The sequence below is a fragment of the Crocodylus siamensis genome, chromosome 4 (genome assembly GCF_052110815.1).
Source record: "Crocodylus siamensis isolate JL-2025a chromosome 4, ASM5211081v1, whole genome shotgun sequence".
NCBI classification, from domain to species: Eukaryota; Metazoa; Chordata; order Crocodylia; family Crocodylidae; genus Crocodylus; species Crocodylus siamensis.
Genome location: NC_143398.1, coordinates 236,313,692 through 236,337,783, shown reverse-complemented (window position 1 = coordinate 236,337,783; position 24,092 = coordinate 236,313,692). Strand labels below are relative to the sequence as shown.

The 24,092-nt window shown below is 47.8% G+C and overlaps 1 protein-coding gene and 1 non-coding gene across 4 annotated transcripts in view; one reads left to right on the top strand and one right to left on the bottom strand.

Moving 5' to 3' along the window:
- Positions 1–23,392, bottom strand: part of LOC149867686 (protein mono-ADP-ribosyltransferase PARP14-like) — a 54,489-nt gene extending 31,097 nt beyond the window's left edge. For 2 of the 3 annotated variants that reach the window (XM_090045950.1, XM_090045951.1), the window contains exons 1-5: positions 8,582–10,151; positions 4,873–5,012; positions 4,257–4,296; positions 2,542–2,619; positions 719–916 (exon numbers count right to left, since the gene is read on the bottom strand). In XM_090045950.1, coding sequence (XP_089902076.1) covers positions 719–916; positions 2,542–2,619; positions 4,257–4,296; positions 4,873–5,012; positions 8,582–8,774 — 649 coding nt within the window. In that variant the 5' untranslated portion in view covers positions 8,775–10,151. Of the gene's footprint in view, positions 1–718; positions 917–2,541; positions 2,620–4,256; positions 4,297–4,872; positions 5,013–8,581; positions 10,152–23,282 lie in introns of those variants that run through there. The other variant, XM_090045952.1, reaches the window with a different exon arrangement.
- Positions 23,275–23,438, top strand: LOC149867685 (U1 spliceosomal RNA). Its single transcript, XR_016442189.1, has one exon. It is a non-coding gene; the product is annotated as a U1 spliceosomal RNA (small nuclear RNA).
- The last annotated feature ends 654 nt before the right edge of the window (positions 23,439–24,092 follow it).

The following is a 24,092-nucleotide window of genomic DNA, read 5'->3' as shown; positions in this document are numbered from 1 at the left end:
CAGAGTGTTTGATGAATAGTTCTACAGCCAATATCTCAGTATAAACCTAACTCTAATCTAATCCAACAAGGAAGCCATCTCAGTCCAGGAATAGCCTTTTTCCATTTTCTGGTAACCCTGGCACCCTATACCACCCTAACTGGAAATATGCCCACCCATATCCAGAACTTTTAGTAAAGCATTTCCTTAGGCAGCTGGCAAAGCTTATCTTGCCCACAGTGCCAGGATAGACTTGGTATAACAAGAATTTTGAAAAATAGCATCAGCATTTCTCTTTTCTGCAATACTATGGGATTTACTCCCTTTCCCAGCTTCCAGAAAAAATGGAATCTGGGTGAGGTAAAAAGCACGAGGTAAAGTTTGCACTCAATCTGCAGCCAAAGCACAATGCAGCCCCCAACCCCAGGTGCTGAACTGGAATAAGGCCTGTTGCTCCACTATCCTCCTTATATAATACCCTGCATTAGATCTTTGTAAGCATGGGTATAGCAATTAATCCCAGCATTCCCCACTTGTGCTACTATATTCAGAGCTTGTGTGAAACCTACAACATCTCTAGTGCAGCGCTGTGGGTGGTACAAACCGTGCGCATGGGCCTAGGAGTGGGGAACAGTACTCCGATCACACCTAGTCCTACATAAACAGGATGGGATTTCCAGGGAATGGAGAGCTTTGCACCAACAGTGGCCTACTTTTGAGAACCACCACAATATCGTACCTTCTTCCTTTTCAAAGGTGATGAAAATTTGTTGATGGTCTCTGACATAGGACTTGATGGGTCCTCCACCTGACCGCTTTTTATTTTCAAAGTACATTTCCAAGAGATCATCTTCAATATCCTCCTCAGTGGCAGTTGTGATGACCACAGTGAATTCCTTAGAGGGCATTGTCTCTCCTCCAAATTTCCCTGAAGGATCTGGGGGGAAAAAAAAAAAAAAATCAAAGACAGGAAGTCTGATAAAAAATTTAAATAACTAAAATTAGGTGCTCCCCTCCCCTTCTAAGGACTTTATACCAAGTTTACCAGCTCAAAAACAAGGGGAGAGGAAAAATAAGGAAGAGATTTTTTTTCCTAAAAGGACCCATCTCAGTTTTGTTTAATAGAGTTCTTTTAAAAAAAAAATTCTACTGTACTGGCATGGGAAGATTTGGGAACAATAGTACTAGAAACAAGGTCTCTGTTTCTCTACACAACTGGGACTGCAGAGGCAGGGACTTTTCACAAGGCCTAGTCAGTTTGACTAAGCCTTGACAAAGGTGAACCACTGGTTGGGCTTTGATTTCATTTCCCCTTATTTCCCATCATTATCGCAAGCACAGTTCCAACAGTGGGCACACTGGTGGGACGTCTCAGGCAGATGGGCTGCTGGCAGTTAACAGGGTTTTATCACTGTGACATCTAGCCCAATTTTGAGTGGCACAGGATGCAGTCCTGAAAATGCATACATTTTCTTGCCATTTTCCAGTTGGCCTAATAAAAAGGTATCACTTTGGAACCAAGAGTTCTAGTGTTTTGTATGTCTTTTTGTCTCAGACCAACATGGCCACCAAGTACACCCCTACAATATTACCAACACTGGCAATGCTGCCTAGGCAGTAGCACTAAGGGTTATCTGTGCAGTGTTGCCAGCGTTGGTGATTTACAAAGAACCAAGGTCAAGCTGCAGAAATCTGCCTAAAGCAAAGGCCCCAGAGCCCGTTTCCAAGTGACTGCAAAGTACACCCTTTATAGATAGTACAACTAGTCTGGTCAGCAAAGTAAAGGAAAAAAAACAAAAATCAACACATCTGGCTAAACCAATAAACTAAATTAAACAAAGCACAAGGCCTGGATAGTGACATTATAGAAGAACGCCTTAAAACAGATATTCAAAATACAGTATATCATAAAATGTTAATAGTAGTGGTTACTGTACCCACATGTGCCAAATACAGTTTTGTAAGAAGAGATGTGTGTGTTCATGGTTGTTGGGAAGTTGTAGGCAGGCAAGGTTCTTTGGATAGATGTGATATATTTTATAAGGCCAAATAAGTCATCTAATCCTCCCTTCCAGAACTGGAACTTTCACAACGATGCAAATCCCTACTAATTGACACCTTCCTAGTCCATAAAAGAACTGGCCTGATTCAGTTCAGGTCCAAAAGTGTCAGCAAAATGGAAACTATCAATAAAGCCAACCAGAGAATATTTATTAGACCATCAAAATGAGCGGTCTATAAATATAGGGTATAGATTTGAGAGGAATTTGAAGAACTTGGCATATACAAGAAGACTTGCTACTATTCTTCATGCCATCCTCTATGCCCTTCTTGAGAATCCCCAGTTGATATAGGTAAGAATCCATGTTGCGTCATCATTCATAGCCAGATAGACTTTAGGATAAGTCTATTTTTGTGTTTTGGGGTACAACTAATGCATGGTCATGTTGCAGACCCATTTCTTCCAAGTAGCAATAGAGAAAGCTTAATTGCAAAGGGGTAGGCTAACATACAGGCTTGTTGAATTCGAGACTGCCCACAGTTAACAAATTGCAAACATACCTGGCTTCGGCTCTTGCTCTACATGCACAGAATTCCCATCAGCACTCGGGGCTGGAACAAATGCTTCCGATTCATTAACTAGAAGGAAAAACAAAAAACAAAACAAAAAACCCACAAGTGATTGTTGCTTACTGCAGGTAAAAAAAAAACCCCTCTGTTTTCACCGGTACAAATTCATCTAGCTTGATTGTGTTGCCTTTGACAGCATTTACCTTTAAAACATTCATACCTTGTAGTATATATTTATTTCAACCCAGGCATGGTATCATTCAAACATGTTGTACAAGCTTAAAGATTAAGAGGCATTACATTAAAAATAAACTAGTACACAGAAAACCATTAGAACGTGTCCCTCTATAATTTTTCCTGAAACATGGATCAGCCTTCCCAACACATTACAGCACTTTGAAGTGAACACTTGCTTCTAGAAAAGAGACTGTTGAAGAACAGATCTCAGAAACAAGCTTTCTCTGGTGAGAAGCAACTTTGAGGCTTACACCCCTAATGTGAGTGATTAATGCTTAGTACAGTATGGTCCTGATTCTGCCCAAGAACTTTGACTGGTACTGCAGCAAGAATACTTGTAATAGTAATTTGAGACAAACTCAACGACTGAAGCTGCCAGACTGCACTGGTCTTACCACCTATGTTCACATGTGAACAACCTTTATTGTACAAATAAGGGGTTCTCAAGCAGGATAATGCAGTGCTGGGCCATTGTAAACTAATAGGAAAGGAGAACCTTAGTTTTGTTTGACCTAAAAGCCCTATACCAAGAGTCATAGCAAAAAAATAAATAATTTTTTTCACTCAATTATCAAGTTTAATTAAGGCAATTTGTGCTATCAATTAAGCATGAGTTTTCTGGAGTTCAATAATGGTTAAAGAAAATGTGGTGGGGACTCAAGTCCTTTTCTGGACAAGGACTTAATGGATATGTTGATGCAAAGTACTGCATGTTGTGCTGAGATGCATTAGCTCTGGCTGTGCTATATCTGGAGCCAGAAGCATAGCCATATTAATGATGCACTGGCCTCAGATTCTTAAGTTTTCCTTAAAGTAGTTCAGACACAGTGCTACACTAATGCAGGTCTGCTGCTTCCAGTTCCAGAACTAGCACAGACAAAGCTAGCTTGAGTATCTCTGAAGTGCTGCCTTGAACACCTACTTGGAACGCCTTCAAGAGAAATTTGGATGTTTATCTTGTTGGGATCCTTTGACCCCTGTGACTTCCTATCCCTGGGGCAGGGGGCTGGACTCGATGATCTTCCGAGGTCCCTTCCAGCCCTAATGTCTATGAAATCTATGAATGAAAATAGACAGACCCAGAGATGTTGCACCCGGACAGCAGCTTGCAACATGAAATAACAGCACTCAGCAGTCAGATCCAGAATATTCCTCACTTAAGTTGACTGCTGTTCTGGATAACCATATGCCACCAGAATCCAAATCCAGGTATGAAAAACAGATCTCTACTAAAGGCTCTTTCACATTTCCAATTTTCTCATTGACTTACTAGCTGCTAGACTGGGACAAGAACTAAGAGACAGTGGGAAAATTTCTCTTGCTTACTAGGAGTTTTAATCTTTGAGACCCACCAGTCAGCCCTTCACATAGCACAGCAGCTTCATTGCACAAACCAGCACCTAGATTTTATTTTATAAAAACAAATCTGATGCATTTAGTGTGGTTTATGGTTTCAAACAAAAAATTACCTGACTCTTGGAATGTGCTGGCTGGCTCCGGCTCCAGCTCCTGAAACCAGAACAATCAACCCATTAAAAATACCATATTTACTCAATTCCAAGATGAGGTAATTTCCTCATTTAAAAAGCATAAGCTGGTGGAAGGCAGAAAAATGCTCTCTGTCCCTGCGGCCTCAGCTCCTGCCCACTGCACCCTCAACTTCTCTCCACCTCCTTCCTCTACTCTGCCACCCCCTTGTGTCTCCTCACCCTGCAAACTGTGTCCCTGCACTTGTCTGCAGGGGCAGATAAGCAGCAAGGGGCAAGGTGTGGGGGGGCAAGCATCAGGGGCCAAACCCCATTGCCTGCCCCCTCATCTCTTGCCTTCTACTGCTTGCCCTCCCTGCTACTGCTTTCCTCACTGCAGCAGCAAGGGGAATGAATTTAAGACAGCCCTCCAATAATTAAATGTCGTACATGGAAAATTATAGCACATTTATAAATTTTCCATGTATAGTATCTAATTATTGGGTATCATAACAAATTCAGGGTCATCTTGGACTCAAGTAAATGCGGTATCACCTGCTACTGTTTCAAAAGCTCTGGCCTCTGGCCTGGGCAAGGAGGGCATGCCGTAACTACTTACCTGCTGGGGGATCGGCTCCTCCTGAGACTCTTCCTTCTCAGTTGTGCTTGTTGTTTCCAGCTTCCTGACCACCAGCTGCAACTTCCCCATCTCTGCCCAATCGACCTCATGGTTCTTTTGGTCAAGGACTCGCTGCCTCACTAAAATACAAAGGAGAACTATGATAGTCATGGTTAAAACAGGCATTAGTTTATGTCTACGTGGCCTCAAAATGGGCCACACACTTTTTTCCACTGAATGCTTAAATCACAAAATTTTCACAATGAAAAAAAAAATGCCAACAACAAAAGAAACAAATCTTAAAAAGAGATCCAAAAAAAGGGTTAATAAATTGAACTTGAATCGTACCGGTCCTTACTTCCCATTTCTCTTTCTTGTTTCCATACTGTCTAGTTAGGGCTTCATCATCATCCTCTCTCTGATGTCAGGGGAAGGGACCTTGCCACCATCTCAGTGGCATCTAGGAGCACTTTTACACGTGCTCTAGGGGTGGGAGGGCTGATGCTTTAATTAGAGAGGCTCCAAGAGCCGCGCTAAAGCGCAGCCATGTCTCCTGCATCAGCGTCCCTGCGCTTAAAGATGGCAGTGAGGGCACTTGAACAAGCTTTAGTTCAAGCACCCCTGCTGCCATTTTTAAGCGCGGGGACATTGATACAAGACGCAGGAGGCTGCTGGAGTGCACCAACTGCGGGAACTCCAATGCGTTGAAGCAGCCTCCACACTCATGTCCAAGTGCCCTAGCAGTCTGCTGCTGTTGGTGCTATACAAATTTAATACATAATAATCCAGCCCTACATAAAGAGCTGAATGGAACAGGAAGAGTTTGGTTCCCTGAGCTCACAGGTGGTCCAGAAACTGTTCATCTGGAGTTATCTACAGTGCCTTTATAGCAGGGGCAGGCAATTATTTTGGGCGAAGGGCCGCTTACTGGGTTCTGGCAAGCCATCAAGGGCCACATGCCAGGCAGCCAGGGGCAGATATATATTATATTAATTGTTTTAGGGGCTCTGCAGGCCGGATAGAATGGCCTGGCGGGCCGCATCCAGCCCCAAGGGCTGCATTTTACCCACCCCTGCTTTATACAGCCCACTAGGTCCCCCCTCCGTCTCCCAACGCAGTCCCTGCTAAAGGCTGCTCCAGGGCTCTGAAGGGTTGATGAAGACGCATATGAGGAGTTACTCAACAGTAACTTCTAGGTGGATGCTTCCTCTTATGCAGCTGTAGAAACTGGGAAGCACAAAGGAAAAATACAAAAAGGTTTGTTCATATCAGAGGGAGACCAGCAACATCAGAGTACCTTCACTTTGCCTACTGTCCCAACACTGGAGTAGGTAAAAGCATGAAACACCAGAGCCTGGGAATGTAACCTACTGCAACGCATTTCATCAGAACCCAGTGCCATGAGGCCCCTGTATGCCTCATTTATCTGGGCACTACCAAAATTGGGACTGGAACATAAGGTGGATACAATCACTCCTTTGGAGGGCGCTCCATCATAGAGAACGTCTATGAAGCTGACACCTCCATATCATGCAATCATCCTAGCCATATTAGGGGGTTAAATCCACCTCCCCTTTCAAATACTGATTATGCCATGAAATTAGAACTTCTTTGTACAGCATTTTTAGACCACGGGCTCCATCTAATATTTACTTGTTATTAAGTCTCACTCAAAGTAATGTTACATTTACAGATTTCATAGAACTGTGGTAGAGATGGATGAAAGGCCCCTAGTAAGAAAAGAAGTGCGATATAAACAGCCTTCTACGGCGAGATTCAAACACTGCAGAAGTACCAAAAATTTGCAGGGTCACTCAATGTGGCGCGCATGGAAAATGAAAACAAGGCTCATAGACAAGTTACGTGTGGAAGAGTGGGCAAGAGCTGTAAACGCAACCGAGAAAAAACTTGTAGTAAATAACTGAATATCACAGTTATGTCATTCTTGGTATCCTCTCAAGCTTGGTACAAACTGCGACTGCACCTACCTGGACATACAAGGAAGCAAAGGGCAGAGAGAGGTTGCTCGCATCTCAGAGCAGCCTGCCAAGTTTGTGAGCTCCATGTGCAAGGAAGGCACAAGTAAGTGGGAAAGGGGAGGCTGGAGAAAGGCAGGAGACCAAATGAAACCCCAGTTCCTGTCCCTCAACAACAAGCAGCGATAAGCAAACAGGATTTTTGGTTTAAAAAACAAAACTGACTTCCTCCCCTAAAGCACTGCCACTCTCTCCCCATCCTCCCCCAGCCCAGGCAAAAACAGATTCTTCCCCTGTCTATTTATAAGCAGGCACACTCATATAAGAAACACTGCACCCAGCAATGACATGCAGCCACTCCTGGGTGCCCGACGGAGGAACCATTTTAACAGTGCACGGCAACAGCTACCAATTTTAGACGCAAGAAAACATTTGGAGATAAAGGGGAAAGAAACATCTCTGATGTTTTTTCAGCTCGCTCAATTTGGTCATGTGACAGCATAAGGAAGAGTTATTTTCCCCCCAGTCCATGTCTCTTTTTTCTGTGAATGTCAAACAGGACCAGAAGGAAAACCATGATACAAACGACACAATTTTTTTTTTCTTTTGCAGCACTGCTGGAGACTCCTGACCAAAGGGCAGGGAAAAGTAAAGTACGGTCTCCAAACATCCACAGCTGGCAGGAGCTTGCCGCTCTCAAAGCAGCAGGTAAGAGCACAGACCGGGGCCTGGGGTCGGGCTCCTCCAGTGTCACAAGCTGCATTTGCCAACTCAGCTGCTCTCTTACTTTGCTCTAGTTGGTCTCGTTTTCTCTTCAAGGAAGCAGGAGCAGACTTACCAACCCCACCGGCACATTTCAACTGATTATTTCTCCTCCCACCCGCCCGCCCCCCACCCCAAATTAAATAAAAAAGGAGCAGTTAATACTCAGAGCATGAGACAGGTGGGGGCAAAGGGAATGAGAATGTAATTATGCCAGGCCCCCAACCTCACGGAGCCCCTCAAAAGTATGCAATTTGCTGAAGAGGCATTAAACTACAAGTAACATAGTCACTGCAAGTGGCACGGGATCCCTCGAGCCTACACGGACATTTCAGATGTGGGACGTTGGTTGCTGCGGTTCTCCTGCTTTACCCGGGCGGGGCAGGTTTGGGGGACAGGCTTGCGCTAGGGCAGGGCTGGCGGCAGGTTTCTCTAGAGGTCACGTAGACAGCGGTTCCCAACCCGTGTTATACAGCGGACCGGCATGGGAGCCGGACGGGGCGCACAGAGCTGGCTACCTCCCTCCTGGGGCTGCCCACCTTCACGCCGCGGGCCCGGGCGGCAGCTTGTGCCGTGGCCTGGCAGCCAACGCTTCACTGCACGGTCCCGGGAGGTTTGGAGAGGGAAGACCCTGCCCCTGGCCGGGGTGAGAGGCCCCTTCTGTCCCCATTTCTGTGATTCTCCCACACGTGTCAACGCAGCGAATCTTTAGCCATTTCTTCCAAAACCTGCGCATGGCGCTCCTGCATCTCTGGGGGCACCCACCCACCCAGCCAGCCAGCCCTCTCCAGAGGGAAAGCCCCAGAGGCGAGGGGCGGTTTATAACTGCCCCCTCACCGAGAAGCCCGGGCGCACGTGGATGAATGGAGACAGGCCACACACCTGAGAAGAGCCCCCCGGCTGAGGGCCAAGAGCCGGGCGGGCTGGAGAGAGGTGCGAGGACCCCCGCCCCGCCCCGCCCCGCCCCCTACCTCGCTCGTCGGCGAAGCAGACCAGCACCTGCCCGCACCGCTCCCTCAGCTCGCACTCGCCGCCGCCGGACCGCCGCGCGCTCTGGAAGTAGCGGAGCAGTTTGTTGCGCAGCGCCCGGGTCAGCCCCGCCGGCCCCGCCGCGCCCTCCACCACCACCGCGAACCGGCCGCCAGGCCCCTCCGCCGCCGCCATCACCACGGCCCGCCGTGCTTTCGGTTTCGTTTCCCGCCAGAAAGGGGGTGTCCAGCGCCCCGCCCCGCCCGGGCAGCAACCCCGCGCAGCCGCGATCCCGCACAAGGCAGGGCCCGTGGGGGGTTTTGCAGGGAGGGCAGCCGGTCGTCCGGTTTTCTACAGGACAGTCTGGCTTATCTGCTCCTCTGTGGATAGCAAACCCCATGCCCTCAGTTTTTCATCCCTAGGCCCAACACCCCGCTCAGCCTGCCCCTGCCACCACCTGTGGGAGCTCCCGCCTCAGCCCAACCAGGCGCCAACACGTGCCACACGGGTGGGCCGACCCCGCTGCAGGTGCTCCCCACGCCACTGCCACCCCTGCCTCCCTGCTCGGCCTACCCATGCTGCCAACGCCACGGCCTGCGAGAGCTCCTCGCTCACTGTCACTATGCCCCTGCTGCTGACACCACCGTGGCCACCTGCCGGAGCTCCCTGCTCGCCACCACCAAACACCGCCACAGCGGCCTGCGGGAGCCCCCTGCTCATCACCACTGCGCCCCCAACGCCACCACAGCTGCCTGCGGGAGCTCCCCGCTTGGCCCGCTGCTGACACCGCTGCGGCTGCCTGAAGGAGCTCCCTGCTGCCATGCTCCCTGCCAACACGGCCACAGCGGCCTGCACGAGCTCCCTCCTCACCGCCGCTACGCCCCTGCCGCCGACACCACTGCAGCCGCCTGTGCGAGCTTGTTGCGTTGCGAATATTATCGAAAATGTATTTTAGGTGAATGCCTGAATGAATATGGTATTGCGCATGCCCAGTCTACTGAGAGAGCAGCCTTGAGAAGACCAAACAAACCATCTACAAGAAGATGAGGAGCAAGCGGACTGTACCTTGTCTCCCCTGTCTCAGGATGTTGTAAACCAAAGTACAGTAAAAGCTGTATTATCCGGCACTTTACAAGCTGGCATGCTGGTGTTAGAAATGGAGTGTTGTTAGAAGTGCACAGTTTGCATCTCGTACCTGATAAGCAAAAGACACTGCCAAGGACTTTTTTCTTGGCCAGCCTTGCCACAGTTCTTCTTATACTAAATCACACTCTCCCCCAGCCTCCCCCTAGCTTTTCTCATGCAGATTACAGAAGCTGGAATTCAACTGACTGTGTCCTTGAAAGGGGGGGGATTTAAACTCTGGGTGACCTATAGAACTTTCTGAGCATGCTTGATTAGCTGATGCATATTTACTTCTCCGCCCTGCATACTTAAGTAGTTAATTATAATGTACATGCGATGGATGAAGTGATGTAACCACACATATGTTTGTATGAAACGGAAATGAGCTGTAAGAGTTCCTGTTTCTGCACACGTGCCCAGGAGGGAAAGGATAAATACGGGCTGAAAAATTCCTCAGGGGTTCGGAGTAATCTGAGTCTTTGACTCTGCTCTGACCCTATTTGTAAATACACCTTTTGTGCTGCTAATAAGTGTGTGTGTCTGAGATTCTTTGCGAGCCTCCAAAGAAACAAACCGCTTTTTGCATCACCGGCTTGCAAGGTAAAAGCAAAACCGGAAGTGCCACCATGACCCTTCTGGTTTCACCAAGCCCCCAGGCCCTGGGGCATAGCAGCCTGCGTGGCACCCGCCTCCCCATCCCTCAGGCCCATGGGAGTGGCAGCAATGGGGCAGGAGAGGCAGCAGCCCAAACAGGCAAAGACGCCTGTTCAGGCCTCTCAGATAACCACCAGATTTTGTTATCCAGCACCCCCTATTCCCCAGGGGTGCCAGATAACAAAGCTTTTGCTGTAACTCCTTACCATCCATTTTACCATATACATGTCTAATAGGGCTGTGTGAAACAGCACCATTGTGTTTCGACACAACAGCGTTTTGTTTCAAAACTGCTGTTCCATTTCATTTCATCAAAATGGGCTGTTTCGACATTGCGCCCATAGGCTATAATGGGGAAGCTCAAAACAGCCTACAGCTTTGTCATTTCTGTCCTGATTTGGATGAACCTTGCAGGAATGGTAGTCCCTTCTGAGACCATGAAGCCTGCCAAGTTTCAAGAAGATCGGTGCAGGGGTTTCAGGGAAACTGCACCTCAAAGTCTTGAAAGCAAAAAACTCATGTCACGTCTACGTGTTAAGCCACAGCAGGGTGAAAGCTGCAGGGACGATAGCCCCTGCTGAGGCCACAAAGCCTGCCAGCTTTTAAGGAGATCGGTGCAGGGGCAGTCTGGGTTCTGGGGGCCTGCACCTCTAGCTGCTTACAGGAAAATCTCATGACGGGGGGGCGGTACATGCAAGTGTTAAGGTGCATCCTCACTTAACTGACCCCAATGCAGAAAGCAGGACAGTTCAAACAATGCTGCCTTTTGTGCAATTTTTCCATCCCTCCCCCAGAGCACTGGGATTGAAAGGGACCACAGTCATTGCCCAGCTACAGTCAATAATGAGAGCACTCCTTCCCTCCCTTCCTCTCCTTACTTTAATTTCTGTTTCCCGGAAGGCAAGCCCAGCTTGAGCTCTGAAACTCAAAACGTTTAGAAAATTTCAAAACTTTTCGACTCGCCTTGTTTCATTTTGAGGCTGTTCCGAAGCACTCTGTTTCATTTCAATTTAGCTGTTTTGAGCTCGAAACAAGTCAAAATGAAACTGCCAGTGTAATTCCACACAGCCCTAATATTAAAGCCAGGGGTGGGCAGTTACTTTGGGTGGAGGGACGCTTACTGAGTTTTGGTAAGCCATCAAGGGCCACATAACAGGCAGCCAGGGGAAGATAAATATTCATTTTGTAAATTTTTTAGGGGCCCCGCAGGCCGAATCGAATGGCTTGGTGGGACGCATCTGGCCTGCGGGCCAAATTTTGCCTACCCCTGGTCTAAGCCATGAGGTACGTGACTAGTGTCAGTTCAGCAGCAACAAGGTGACTGGCTAAGTGGGCTGTCGGGGCAAAGTCTGCCTAAACTTAGCATAAAAGTGTTAGAAATATTATTAAAAATGCATTATCAATAAGTCTTGTTAAAACAGTGCAGCTGTCAGCCCTCCCTGGTGAGAGAACTGGGAGAGCTACTGAGAGCTCTTTGTATTAAGGTATCACTCCCTCTTTGTTTTGCAAAGTTACTATCTCTTTGTTACAGTAAAGCATATACTCCTCAGCTTTTCTCATGCAGATAAGAGTAAATTGCAGTTCTAGCCTTGAAGCAAGGAAAATTCAGACTTTTGTAACCTCAGGTACTGTCTGCCCATGCGTAATGAATTAATACATATAAGCCTATCCGCCCCGCATACTTAAGTAGTTAATTATAATACACATGCGACGTATGATTCGACGTATTCACATACATGTTTGTATGAATTGGAAATGAGTTGTAAAAGTTCCTCCTTCTGCACACGTGGTCAGGAGAGAGGGGATAAAGCCAGCTGGGCAGTTTCCCTCGGGGGCAGCAGAGTGTTTGATCTTTTGTCTCTCTCTCTGACCCTATTTGCAAATATATACCTTTTGTGTTGCTAATAGAGTGTGTCTGTGGCTGAAGGTTTTTTTCGCCTCCCGAGAAACGAACCGCGATTTTTACATCAATAATTGGCGCCCAACGTGGGGCTTCTCGAGGACTACCCCGGAATTCAGTGACGGAGCGCCTCCGGTACCAGGGGAAGTGCGCACCGAGCCGACTTTGGACTCGCCCCTGGAATTTGAGGTTTAAGTCCGAATATCCGGGAAGTTAAAGGAAGTATCCCATGTAAATTCTGAGTTTCTGGAGAGGCAGACACACTTTGGAATTTGGATCGAGATCTCTGGGGTATCTGAGTGAGTATACGAATTCGCTTTGCCCAATCTGGTGTACGGATCTAAAACAAAGGATGTGTAAGTTTGCTGAGAAATTCTAGGCTCAGCTCTCATTGTAAATCATCTGTTGTTGAGATCTTTTTGGTATTTGGTGTGCCTTGGGCGCATTTTTGTGGGCAAATGGGTACGAGTCGCTCTCGTGTAGAAAACAATATTGATACCCCTCTAAAAGTCTTATTACGTCATTTTAATAAATTTGCAAAGCCGGCCGATTATGGAATAAAAATGAAAAAAGGTGATTTAACTAAGTTTTGTCAACTCGAGTGGCCAACATTTGGGGTCCACTGGACCCCAAAAGGATCCTTTGTGCTAAAAGAAGTGATAGCTATCCATGAAAGTGTTATGCAGAATGGGTATTGGAATCAGTTTCCTTATATTGATTGTTGGTTGTGGGTGGTTCAAAATCAGCCACCTTGGATTAAGAATTACTTAGTAAAGTCTCATGTGATGCTTGTTAAGAAAAAGACTCGGGGGGGGGGGCGCCTGTACTTCCTGAGTCTAATGAGGGGGGGGATTCTGAATTGGCTGAGTACCGGACCCGCGCTCCGGTTGCCCTGTCGGGTAGCGAACATGAGTCAGATGCCTCCTCGGGGTCCAGTCCTTCTGCACCACTGCCCCCTCCCTTAGAGAGACCACCACCGACGTACCAATGCATACCTAATGAGTTAGAGCGTGAGCCTCAGCCAAGTGCCTCATCTGAATCGGGAAATAAGGGTTATTATTTGCGCAAGCCTGTAGAGTCACAGCCGGTGTTGAACTGTCCGATGTGAGAGGTTATTGGGGAAGGAGGCACTGCAACTTTTGTCTACACCCCATTTAGCACTTCAGATTTATTTAACTGGAAGAATCAGAGCCCCTCTTTTCGTGAAGACCCTGAAAAGATGAGGGACCTGTTCCGATCTATTGGGCAGACTCATCGACCCACTTGGGCTGATGTCCAGATGATGCTCCAGACCCTCCTAACCCCGGAGGAGAGGAGATTAGTGTTGGGGACAGCGGAACGTATTGCGGTGGCTAGAGTTGAGTCAGAAGGTGCTGCTAGTCGTACTCTGCGTGATACCTGCCCTGTAGAGGAGCCGAGATGGGATAATCATACTGCAGAGGGCAGAGAGCTAAGTGCACGGTATCTGGGAATTATAGTGGAAGCAATGGGAAAGGCAGTGCCTCAGGTTACCAATCTGTCTAAATTGTATGAGGTGAGACAAGGAAGAGAGGAGGATCCCTCAGCTTTCCTTGGGAGGCTGTATGAGGCGTTTCGCAGGTTTTCGGATCTGGATCCAGAAGCCCCGGATAACCAGCGCATGGTAAATCTTATGTTTATTGGTCAATCTGCTGCTGATATCCGTAAGAAGTTACAGAAAACTGAGGGAGGTGCTGGGAAACCGATTTCAGAGCTGGTGGAAATTGCATATAAGGTGTATGGGAATCGTGAGCAAGTGCAGGAGCGCAAGGAGGATAAAAAGGCTCAGCGACAGATGGCAGCACTAGCAGCTGCTATAACTGGAGGGAACCCTGGAAAGGCTGGGATACAGAAGAGGAAGGGAGAAAGAGTGGGAGCAGATGTTTGTGCTTATTGCAAGGAGAAAGGACACTGGAAGAGGGAATGCCCGAAGTTGAAGGAGAAGAGAGAGGGGGAACCGAGAGGTCACCTCATGCAGGCAGAAGACAAGGGTGAGGATTCAGAATGAAGGGGACAGGGATCTAAGACCACTACCCTTCGGGTTGGAGCCCGAGAAGATCCCATGGTAACCATTAGGGTTGGTGGCAAAAACTTTGAAGCCTTGGTGGATACTGGGACTACATTTTCAATGATTCCAGAAAAACCCCCCTGTGCAGGAACTAGTGAACAGCATGTACTTGTGGAAGGGATTGAGGGAATGCAAACCCGACTCCCTGTTTGTAAACCACTCCTCACCAAGGTGGGGGACCATTTGCTCGAGCACTCCTTTGTGTATTCTCCAAGTTGCCCGGTTGCACTCCTTGGGCGGGACTTACTCACAAAATTGCAAGCTGAGATCTTTTTCAGAGACGATCAGATGGTGGTCCAGCTACCTGTCAAGCAGAGCTCGAACTATCAGATGGCTCTCCTGGAGGACCGATGACCTGCAGTAAGTCCAGAAGATCACATGATTGGAGTAGACCCCTTGGTATGGGCTGATGGAACCCCTGCGCGAGCTAAGTTCGTCTCCCCGGTAAGGATTGTACTCAAGGATGGGGAGGCGCCCGTTCGGGTAAAGCAGTACCCACTCAGCCGAGCGGCCAGAGCTGGACTCAAGCCGTTAATAGAGAAATACAAGAGGTACGGATGGCTAGTGGAAGGGTCCTCACCCTATAACACCCCCATCCTTGGAGTGCCGAAGGCAGATGGGGTCTCATACAGGCTGGTCCAAGACCTACGAGCTGTAAATAAGAAGGTCCTTTCAGATCATCCTGTAGTCCCGAACCCTCACACGATTTTGACACAAGTACCGGGGGAAGCTAAGATATTTTCAGTGCTAGATTTGAAAGATGTTTTCTTCTCTATTCCCCTTCACCGAGAGAGTCAAAAATTGTTTGCTTTTGAATGGGAGGATCCAGATACTTTCCATAAAGCCCAACTCATGTGGACAGTTCTTCCACAAGGATTTATAGCAGCCCGCCATATTTTCGGACTTGCCCTTCAGAAGGACTTGGGGGAATGGAAGGGATCACACCCCGCAGTGACTCTCCTCCAGTATGTGGATGACCTGCTAGTTGCAAGCCCAAACTTGCAGCTCTGCGAGGAAGCCACCAGGTCACTCCTAAACACTCTGGGGAAAAAAGGATATAAAGTCTCTAGAGAGAAAGCCCAAATATGTCAGCCTGAAGTCACATTTTTGGGATATAAGCTCTCAAAAGGAGTCAGAGCCCTGAGTGCAGATCGCATACAGGCGATTCAAGGTCTAACCCCACCTAAGTCACCCAAGGAGCTGCGGGCATTCCTAGGGCTAACTGGGTTCTGTCGACTATGGATACCAGATTACGGTGGGAAGGCTAGACCACTGTACAAATCCCTGACTAAGGAGAGTCTCACTAAATGGAAATGGAATAAAGAAATGCAGCATGCTTTTGATCTGCTGAAGGCAGCATTAACCCAGACCCTGCCTTAGCCATCCCAAACAGTAAAAAGCCATATCGACTGTATGTTCATGAGAATCGAGGGGTTGCATCAGGGGTGCTGACACAGCCATCGGGCCCGACCTGGAGACCCGTGGGATATTATTCAAAGGTTCTAGATCCAGTTGCACTCGGGTGGCCAGCCTGTCTTCGGGCTGTGGCAGCCACAGCAGTGGTTGTTGAAGAAGCCCAGAAGATAGTCATGGGTGCGGATATGGAAATACTCACTCCTCATGGAGTTCCCCAGATCCTAGGGACTGAGGGAGGGAAATTTCTTAACCCCTCCAGACAATCACGGTATGAGATATTTTTGCTCTCTAATCCAGGACTTACTTTCAAACATACTACAGCCTTAAACCCTGCAACCTTGCTGCCGGAGCCAGGGCAACCGACGCATGACTGCCTTGAGGTCCTGAATCAGACCACGCAGGTGCGACCTGATCTTGCTGAGGACCCAATTGAGGACCCAGATGTTGAATACTTTGTGGACGGCTCCAGCTCTGTCATCGATGGAAAAAGACGAACAGGATGTGCAGTGGTAACCTTGGATAAGGTAGTATGGAGGGAGTCATTGCCGAGCTCATGGTCGGCACAGGCCGTGGAACTCACTGCGCTCACCCGAGCATTACAGCTGGGGACAGACCAGCGGGTTAATATATACACTGACTCTCGCTATGCTTTTTCTACAGTCCATGCGCACGGACTATTGTGGAAAGAAAGGGGTTTCATTACTGCCTCTGGGAATAAGATTGCTAATGGCCCCCAGATTATCAAACTACTAGAGGCACTCCACCAGCCTAAAGAGGTAGCAGTCATTCATGTGCGGGCCCATGGGAAGGCTGCTGAGGAAAAGCATAAGCTTGGAAATGCAAAGGCTGATGCAGCAGCAAAGGAAGCTGCATTTATTGGAGGAGAAGCAGAAGAGGTATCCAAGCAGGCCATGTCCCATGCCATATGGCCATACGTTCAGGATTTAGTCCCACAGTATTCCCCTGAAGAAGATAAATTTGCACAGAAAGCTTGTGCAGAAAAGAACTCCCAGGGGTGGTGGATAGTACCAGGAGGAAAAGTCATGATACCCAGGCCATTACTTCGGGAGGTGCTGCAACAGCTCCATGCAAGAACCCATATGGGAGGTTTGGCCATGGGTGATCTAGTGATCCGCCAAGCAGTAGCCCCAGGGCTATATGTAGAAGCTCAGCGCATTGCTACCAAGTGCATCACATGCCAGAAAGTAAACCCTCAAAGGAAACCCCCTGTGCCAATGGGAGGTAGACCCTGGGCAGCGTACCCTGGACAGGCATGGCAGATTGATTTTGCCGAGCTCCCACGGTCCGGACATCACGGGTTTTTACTTGTCATGGTAGACCAGCTCTCTGGTTGGGTCGAGGCTTGGCCCACCAGGACTGCCACTGCAGCTACAGTAGTGAAGTATTTGTTACAGGAGATCATTCCCCGGTATTCCCTGCCTGAGTCCATCGAGTCGGATCAAGGACAACACTTTGTGGGAAAAGTGGTTCAAAAAGTCGCACAAGCTCTCAAGGTTACTTGGAAACTACACACACCATGGAGACCACAGAGTTCAGGACAAGTGGAACGCATGAATAGAACTTTAAAGACTTTGCTTACCAAAATCTGTATTGAAACACGCCTTAAGTGGCCTCAAGCATTGCCGCTAGCTCTTACTTGCATTCGAAACACTCCCCGACGGGGCCTCAAATTGACCCCATATGAAATTATGTTTGGCAAGCCCCCTCGAGTCTTACCTCCTGGGATGCGAGAGAATGTAACTTTTGAATTAGGTAATAGTGAGCTTCATATGTATGTTATTGCCTTGCAGTCTGTCTTGTTTTCTCTTCACAGGTATGCAGCCTCCTTTCAGCGTCTGCCTTTAGATGTACCGGTACGTGACTTCTCCCCGGGAGACTGGGTCTTGGTGCAGCGGTGGAAAAAGGAGCCTTTGACTGAGAGGTGGAGTGGCCCTTTCCAGGTACTTCTAACAAAAGGACAGTGAAGACCAGGACCTGATGACATCGTATGCCATCCGCATCCACTTGGGAGAAAACTACTGGCGTCCCTCCCATAAGATCATTGTGTCCAGAGGCACCACAACTGGCCATCGTGTCTCAACCTGAGCACAAGGCATGCAATGTTCATGCAGCTGTCCTCTATTCTTGGGGTACCTTGATGGCAACCCTAGACTCAACACATCTGGGTTCAGTTCTTGGCTGTGTCTTTCACCTGGGCTAACTTCATCTGCTTGTGCTTTTTAGGACTTCCACCTGGAGATATGACAGCTTGTCCTCTCTTGCCTCGATGGGCTGAGATCCAAGATGGCAATGGGGAGAAGGGGATGCGCTGGAGCCCTCTCTCCCTGCTTTGCTGCCTGCTCCAGGCAGAGGTGACAGCCGGCCTGGCAGCTGCAGGCGGAGATGAGGGATCACTTGGCTTGATCACTCATCGTCCGCCACCCCATCGTCCCACGAGACTTAACCATCCTCTCTCCTTTTTTAATGGTCTCGATGTTCCACAAATCCTTTCTTCTGCCGCCTGTGCTGTGTCACAAATCTCCCCCGTCATCACCTTGCCGATTTGGTTTTAACTCACTCCAATCCAGTTATAGTTGGTTTTTGCTTCCGACTGAAACAGATGAATGCAGCCCTAAGCCCCTGGCACGCTGGTAAAGCTTCTAGTTCAGTTTAACTGGTAAAAAACATGCAGGGTTTTATGTGCGAGGACACATCTCACCCTCCTTTTTGAAACCCTAGATCTGCCCCTGGCTGCGAGACCACTGGGTAGCCCGACTCCTGACCAGCACCCTACCTAGATCCCTGCTGGGTCTGGGCAAACTTTTAGTATTGGGCCCCCCTTTGCCAGAGATGATGATGATGATAATTATAATGACCATTTTCAGGCCCCTTTTCTGTCCAGGCCCTGGGTAGCCACCCGGTTTGCCCATGCCTGTGTCCGGCCCTGCTCCTGGCTCTTTGCATGGCAATAAGCAACATGCACTATGTTTCTGTTGCTTCCCCCAGCCAAATGCACACCTTTAAAATTACCAGGAAAAAGACATCTGTGGGCACAAAAGCATCATCTTCAGATGTAGCCTAGTTATTTGAGAGGAAAATTTCTAGCCTATATAGGAACCGATATTTAACTCGGATTAAAACAACCAGTTATGAAAACCAATATAAATGTGTTACTTTTTAGAAGAAAAAGTGAAACAACGACAATAGTTGCTTTAAAACCAAACCAGTCTTCTACATCTGTGGTTCTCAGCTTTTTAAGATTCAAGGGTGTCTACTGTGACTTTCATGAGTTGAGCAACCTCCCATTTCAAAAGCAAACCTATGTATTAATTAATATAGTGCCTTGCAGAGGGGCCAGGCAGCGGGGATGAAGGAGCAGGCAGGGCCTGCTTCTATCTTCACACTCCCTGCAGACTTCAGTGGTTCTCCTGGCCCCGCAGGATGCCCGAGGTTAAGAATCGCTGCTCTACAAGGTGCCAGGCTGTTTGCATCACTAAGAACATGTGGCAAAAAGTTGTTCAAGCCAACGAATGCAGAAAACAGGCAAAGCCCATAAAGAAGACACAGACCAGACTCCTGCAGCTCTTTCACTACCACAAGCTGAAGTAATTAGTAACGTAGGAGAAGCTTAGCTTATGCACAAAGGGTGAAATCCTGGCTCCAGTAAATTCACATGTTGATGGTGGTTCATTCAACGCGGCCCAGTGTTAAAGCATGTGGCATCCCAATCTTGTAACCAGAGAGCTCTGTAGAACTAAAGCTGTTGCGCTTTTTCATGCAAGGAGCCATTGTTTTCAGTTTGACTGTTCTGGTAATAAGTCTTGATTGATTTTGACCCCTTCTAATCTGAGCTAAGCAGCTATATTTTAAATGTACAGTTATGTCCATATTACAGATTTATAAAGCTTAGGGCATTAGGTATTGTTATAGGCTTTGATGCGCCAATATGCCAAACAGTACCATAAAATGCATTAAATTAACATTTTCTTCTGCAGATTATTAGCAGCTGTGCATAGTCAGATATCTGGATGGATACTACTAAAGATTTTTACTGAGATGCATGAGTATTTTCCTTCTAACAGGTATATAAGCCACATGAAATATTTTCTGCTGAAAGATAAATTTAAAACCTCATGAGAGAGACTTCCAAGCAACATAATAATGTATATTTTCTTAAGGGCTTATACAGAAGTGAAAGAACATATTAAAGAAAGAAGCTCAACTATTTTCCTGTAACTCACTAGTTAGTTTAGTTAAAATTAGTTTGTCCTTGATGTTAACTAGCAGTGACTTAGTTACTTTTATTCCAAATTAGCATATCCACACAAAAGCCGACCCCAAAATGACTAAAAAGGCTTGAATTTGCCCTTTTCATCATCATCTTTATTACGAAAACATTAGTTTCTTACTCTCTTACATTGGCCCTGGAGCCTCAGATTTCCCTCAGTCTTACGGTCTGATTTTGTAATTCCAGCCTTAGATTGTTCTAGGGTTTTTTGTCAAGAATTTGCCAGCTACAGACATGAAGATATTAAGCCAACAGTTTATTACCACTTAGCTGAAATTATTTCCTCTCACTGAGCAGCTGCTGTGGGAAACTACCCTGCATTCATCTGCTTATCCATCCTCTCTGTATCTTCCTTTTCAAACCATCACCATGTGAGATTATTCTTTTATCCACTTCAGACTGACACAAGGCCCATTTCTTCATTCTGGAAGTTATCGAAACAAAAGTCTTCAAGACAGGCCCAGCTAAAAACCTTGGATTTATTTATTACTTGGAGCATGGAACACCCTTGCTGGAACCACACACCGCTCAGACAGGAGACAGCAGAACAGATTCTCTTCTTTGCACTTGCACTATTGTTATCTGAGCATAACCCCATTTAATCCACCTTCCTAAACACTACTGTGAATGGTATTGAAATCAGACTCAGGAGCTCTGCTCCATGAATTGTGCATTATGGGGAATCCAAAGTCAAGTTTAGTCTCTGCCCTGCCCCAAAATCAAGCTTGTACCTCAAAAAAAAAACCTCATTAAACTAGATCTGCTCCTGCAATCAGGTCCTTTTCCTCCAGTCCCACTCACAGATCTTTCCAACTTGATGAACAGGCAAGCAATTAATATAGTACAAATAATTAACTAGTTGCTAGTCACACAAAGCAGCTCTAATCCAGAGGTTGCTAGTACTTATTGATGCTAGCCAGTCATACTTGTACTACAGGTCCAAGCAGATGTGTCACTGAAGATAATAGTAAGGAGGTACTGGCCCCACACAACATTACTTGGATCCCCTTTTCTTTCTGTTCTTGGCAACTTACTGCTTTCTGGAGTTTCTTCTGGTCCAGCAGTGCTAGTCTCAGGATTACTTGCTGGCTCCATATGAGCTGGCCCTTTTGCTGCCTGAAGAAGCTCATTGAATGGATTCCTATTGTAGCCCTTGCTGCTGCTTAGCTCAAGTCATGAGCTTCCCCCGCCCAATTTATCACTTCTCTACTCCATGCAATCAGGTTTCTTTCCCAGGTCTGGATGCCCTCTTTCACAGCTCGTAACTCTTTGATGAGACATTGTAATCACCTCCATCTGTTTGCCACATCTTTTCTCTAATTGCCCAGAACTTCAGACTTCAGCAGGTGTCTCCTCAGGGGCAGGATGGTTTTGGTTTTAGGTCCCCTGCAGGCCCAGCTGGACTGCTTTGGCACCGTTACATTCCAGGAGCGATAAATAGGAGCGGACTTTAAAGACAGACTGTCCTGTGTAGCAGTTTCTTAACTGTTTTTATTTGTTAACTGGATGTCCTTCATTGATTTACAGATATGTACACTCTCTCCAGTGCTCACACCTACTGAACTAAGACTCAGTCTGGCCTTCCCATTTTATAACACTATTTGAAACAAATTAACAAACTGCATGTCCTTTGAGAGCATGTCTGATATCTGTTATTAGTTAACTCCATTTCTTCTTTGCAAGCTTCTGGGTACCTATGCCCTTTGTCAGGCTGAGGAAGTGTCTGCAGTTGGATGGAAGGAATAGTAAAGAGGCCAGAGGCTGGGCTGTGTGCAAGAGGCAGTCAGTGACCATGGAAATAGGAATTAATGGGTGCAAGACAGGTTGTAGGGAAGAGAGGGGAGTGAATGTAGCAGGAAAATAATGGAGAAGTACCTGGGGAGTCAGATGGCAGGTGGGTTATGATGCGTCATAAAACCACTGTTTATATCTTGTCCATGCTTTTTTGTATTAAGGAGGTTGATGAGATGAAGTTCATCGGCTCTTCTGTGAAAGGTCTTTCCAAGGATTTGAGTTGGTCTAATAAAAGATATCAGTTCTACCCAAAGAACCTTGTCTGCCTGTGTCCTTAGAACAACATGGCTACAACCTACACCCCTGTGAGAGCATGAGCTGTCAGAGTTGGTCATTTAGTGATGCAGAGGTATAAATGAAGGAGAAAGAAAGAACTACACAATTTATAACAATGGGGGATATGCAGGCAAGGTTCTTTGGGTAGATGGGATATCTTTTATTAGACAAAGGATATAGGCAGACAAGGTTATTTCAGGAATTGTTGATCTCATTTATTAGACCAACTGTCTGTGTCTACACAAAATGCTTACTGTGCAGTAGCTCCTTACTACTGCACAGTAGCTCATTACTAGTGTGCAGCAGCTCGTTACTACTGTGCAGTAGCATTGCCAGGCACAAACTGTAATGCAACGCTACTGTGCAGTTAAGTGTCACAAGGCAACCATGCCAGGATGCTACTGCAATGTAACGCGGGTTACTGTGCAGTCATTTAGCACTTGGTCATGCAAGTGCTAAATGATGGCACACTAACAACTGCGCAGTCAGCATCTCCCACAGACATGACCACTGAGTAAACTTGATATTGGCCCATGAGCGAATCCCCCTGTGCCACTGGTTCAGAAGTGGTGCTGGGGGTTCTCCTTGACCCTGGAAAGGTGGAGACACCCCTGAGCCAGACTTGGGATAAAGCCCTGTAAAACTCCTGCAATCAAATGCTGGATGTCTTAGGCCAGTGGTTCTGCCTCAGGGCGCTGCTGGAGGGTGCTTGGGACATAACCAGGGGTAGACCCACTACACCATGGCTGTCAGAGGCCAGCTGGGATCTTTGCAGCACACCCCTCCTGGCCCCAGAGCAGCACTGCCCACAGCTCCAGGACAAGACGAGTCCCTGCAGCCCAGGGGCACAACCCCGCCTGCAGCCCAGAGGGGCAGGGAGAGTCTGATGACGACAGCAGCGTGGGCGGGGCGTGAGCCCTTGTATGCTGATCTGGTAGGGAAACTATATGGACGCCGGGCAGTGTGGGAACAGGGCGCGGAGTGCCGTAGCGGCGGCGTCTGGCGCGGATGAGGTGTGTAGAGGAAATGAAGATTAGCAGCCCGTGTTAAAGGAGGGAGCAGCTACTTGCGTAGGCAAGAACGAGGTGCATGGACTCACCCGCACTTGCTGGCGTCTCGCCGTGGGAGTGGCACCGTAGCCGGGGGAGGGTTAAGTATACTTACCTGGCAGGGGAGATACCGTGATCCGGAAGGGGGTTCTCCCAGAACGAGGCTCGCCCTTTGCACTCCGGGCGTGCTGACCTCTGCGATTTCTCCACATGTGGGAAACTCGACTGCAGAATTTGTGGTAGTGGGGGACTGCGTGCGCGCTCTCCCCCGGCTGTGTGGTGCGAAAAATAGACTGGTAAAAGTTTTAGCGGGTTTGTTGAGCTGGTCATCCGCGTCCCGTTGTTACGGGTTTGACGAAAGGAAACTGCTTGCTAGGAATACAAAGCCCGAGAGTAAGTTCTGTGTCCTTAAGGGCTTGCTGGTTGTTGAGGATTGTCAACGGGGGATGTGGGTACTAGAACCAATCCTCTCTCCCCTCTTCCTCTGGTCCCTTATTAGGGTGGCCATTCGCTCGGTTTTACAGAGGACAGGCTGGTTTTTTGGTCTTCTGTTCTGTATCAATATGAAACTAGATGCCTTTATGTCCTCTTTTTTTCACTGCTTGGCACTTCTCCACTCCTGCCACTAATACCACTGCCTGGCCTGCCGCTGACACTGCTGCAGCTGCCTGTAGGAGCTCCCCGCTTGCCACTGCCATGCCTGCGTCGCCACCACTGCCTGCGGCAGCTCGCCGTGCCCCTCCCCAGCTGTGGGAGGCATGCAGTGTTCAAGGTGGTGGGGACAGTTGCACTAAATAAATGTCTGTCCTCCATTTTTGAAGTACCTCGATGGCCACCCTACTGTCTGTTTGCAGAGCCCTTCCTGGGATCGTGGCCCCTCTGGCTGTCTAGTCTGTGCTCAGGAGGACCTGCTTCTCTTTTGGTA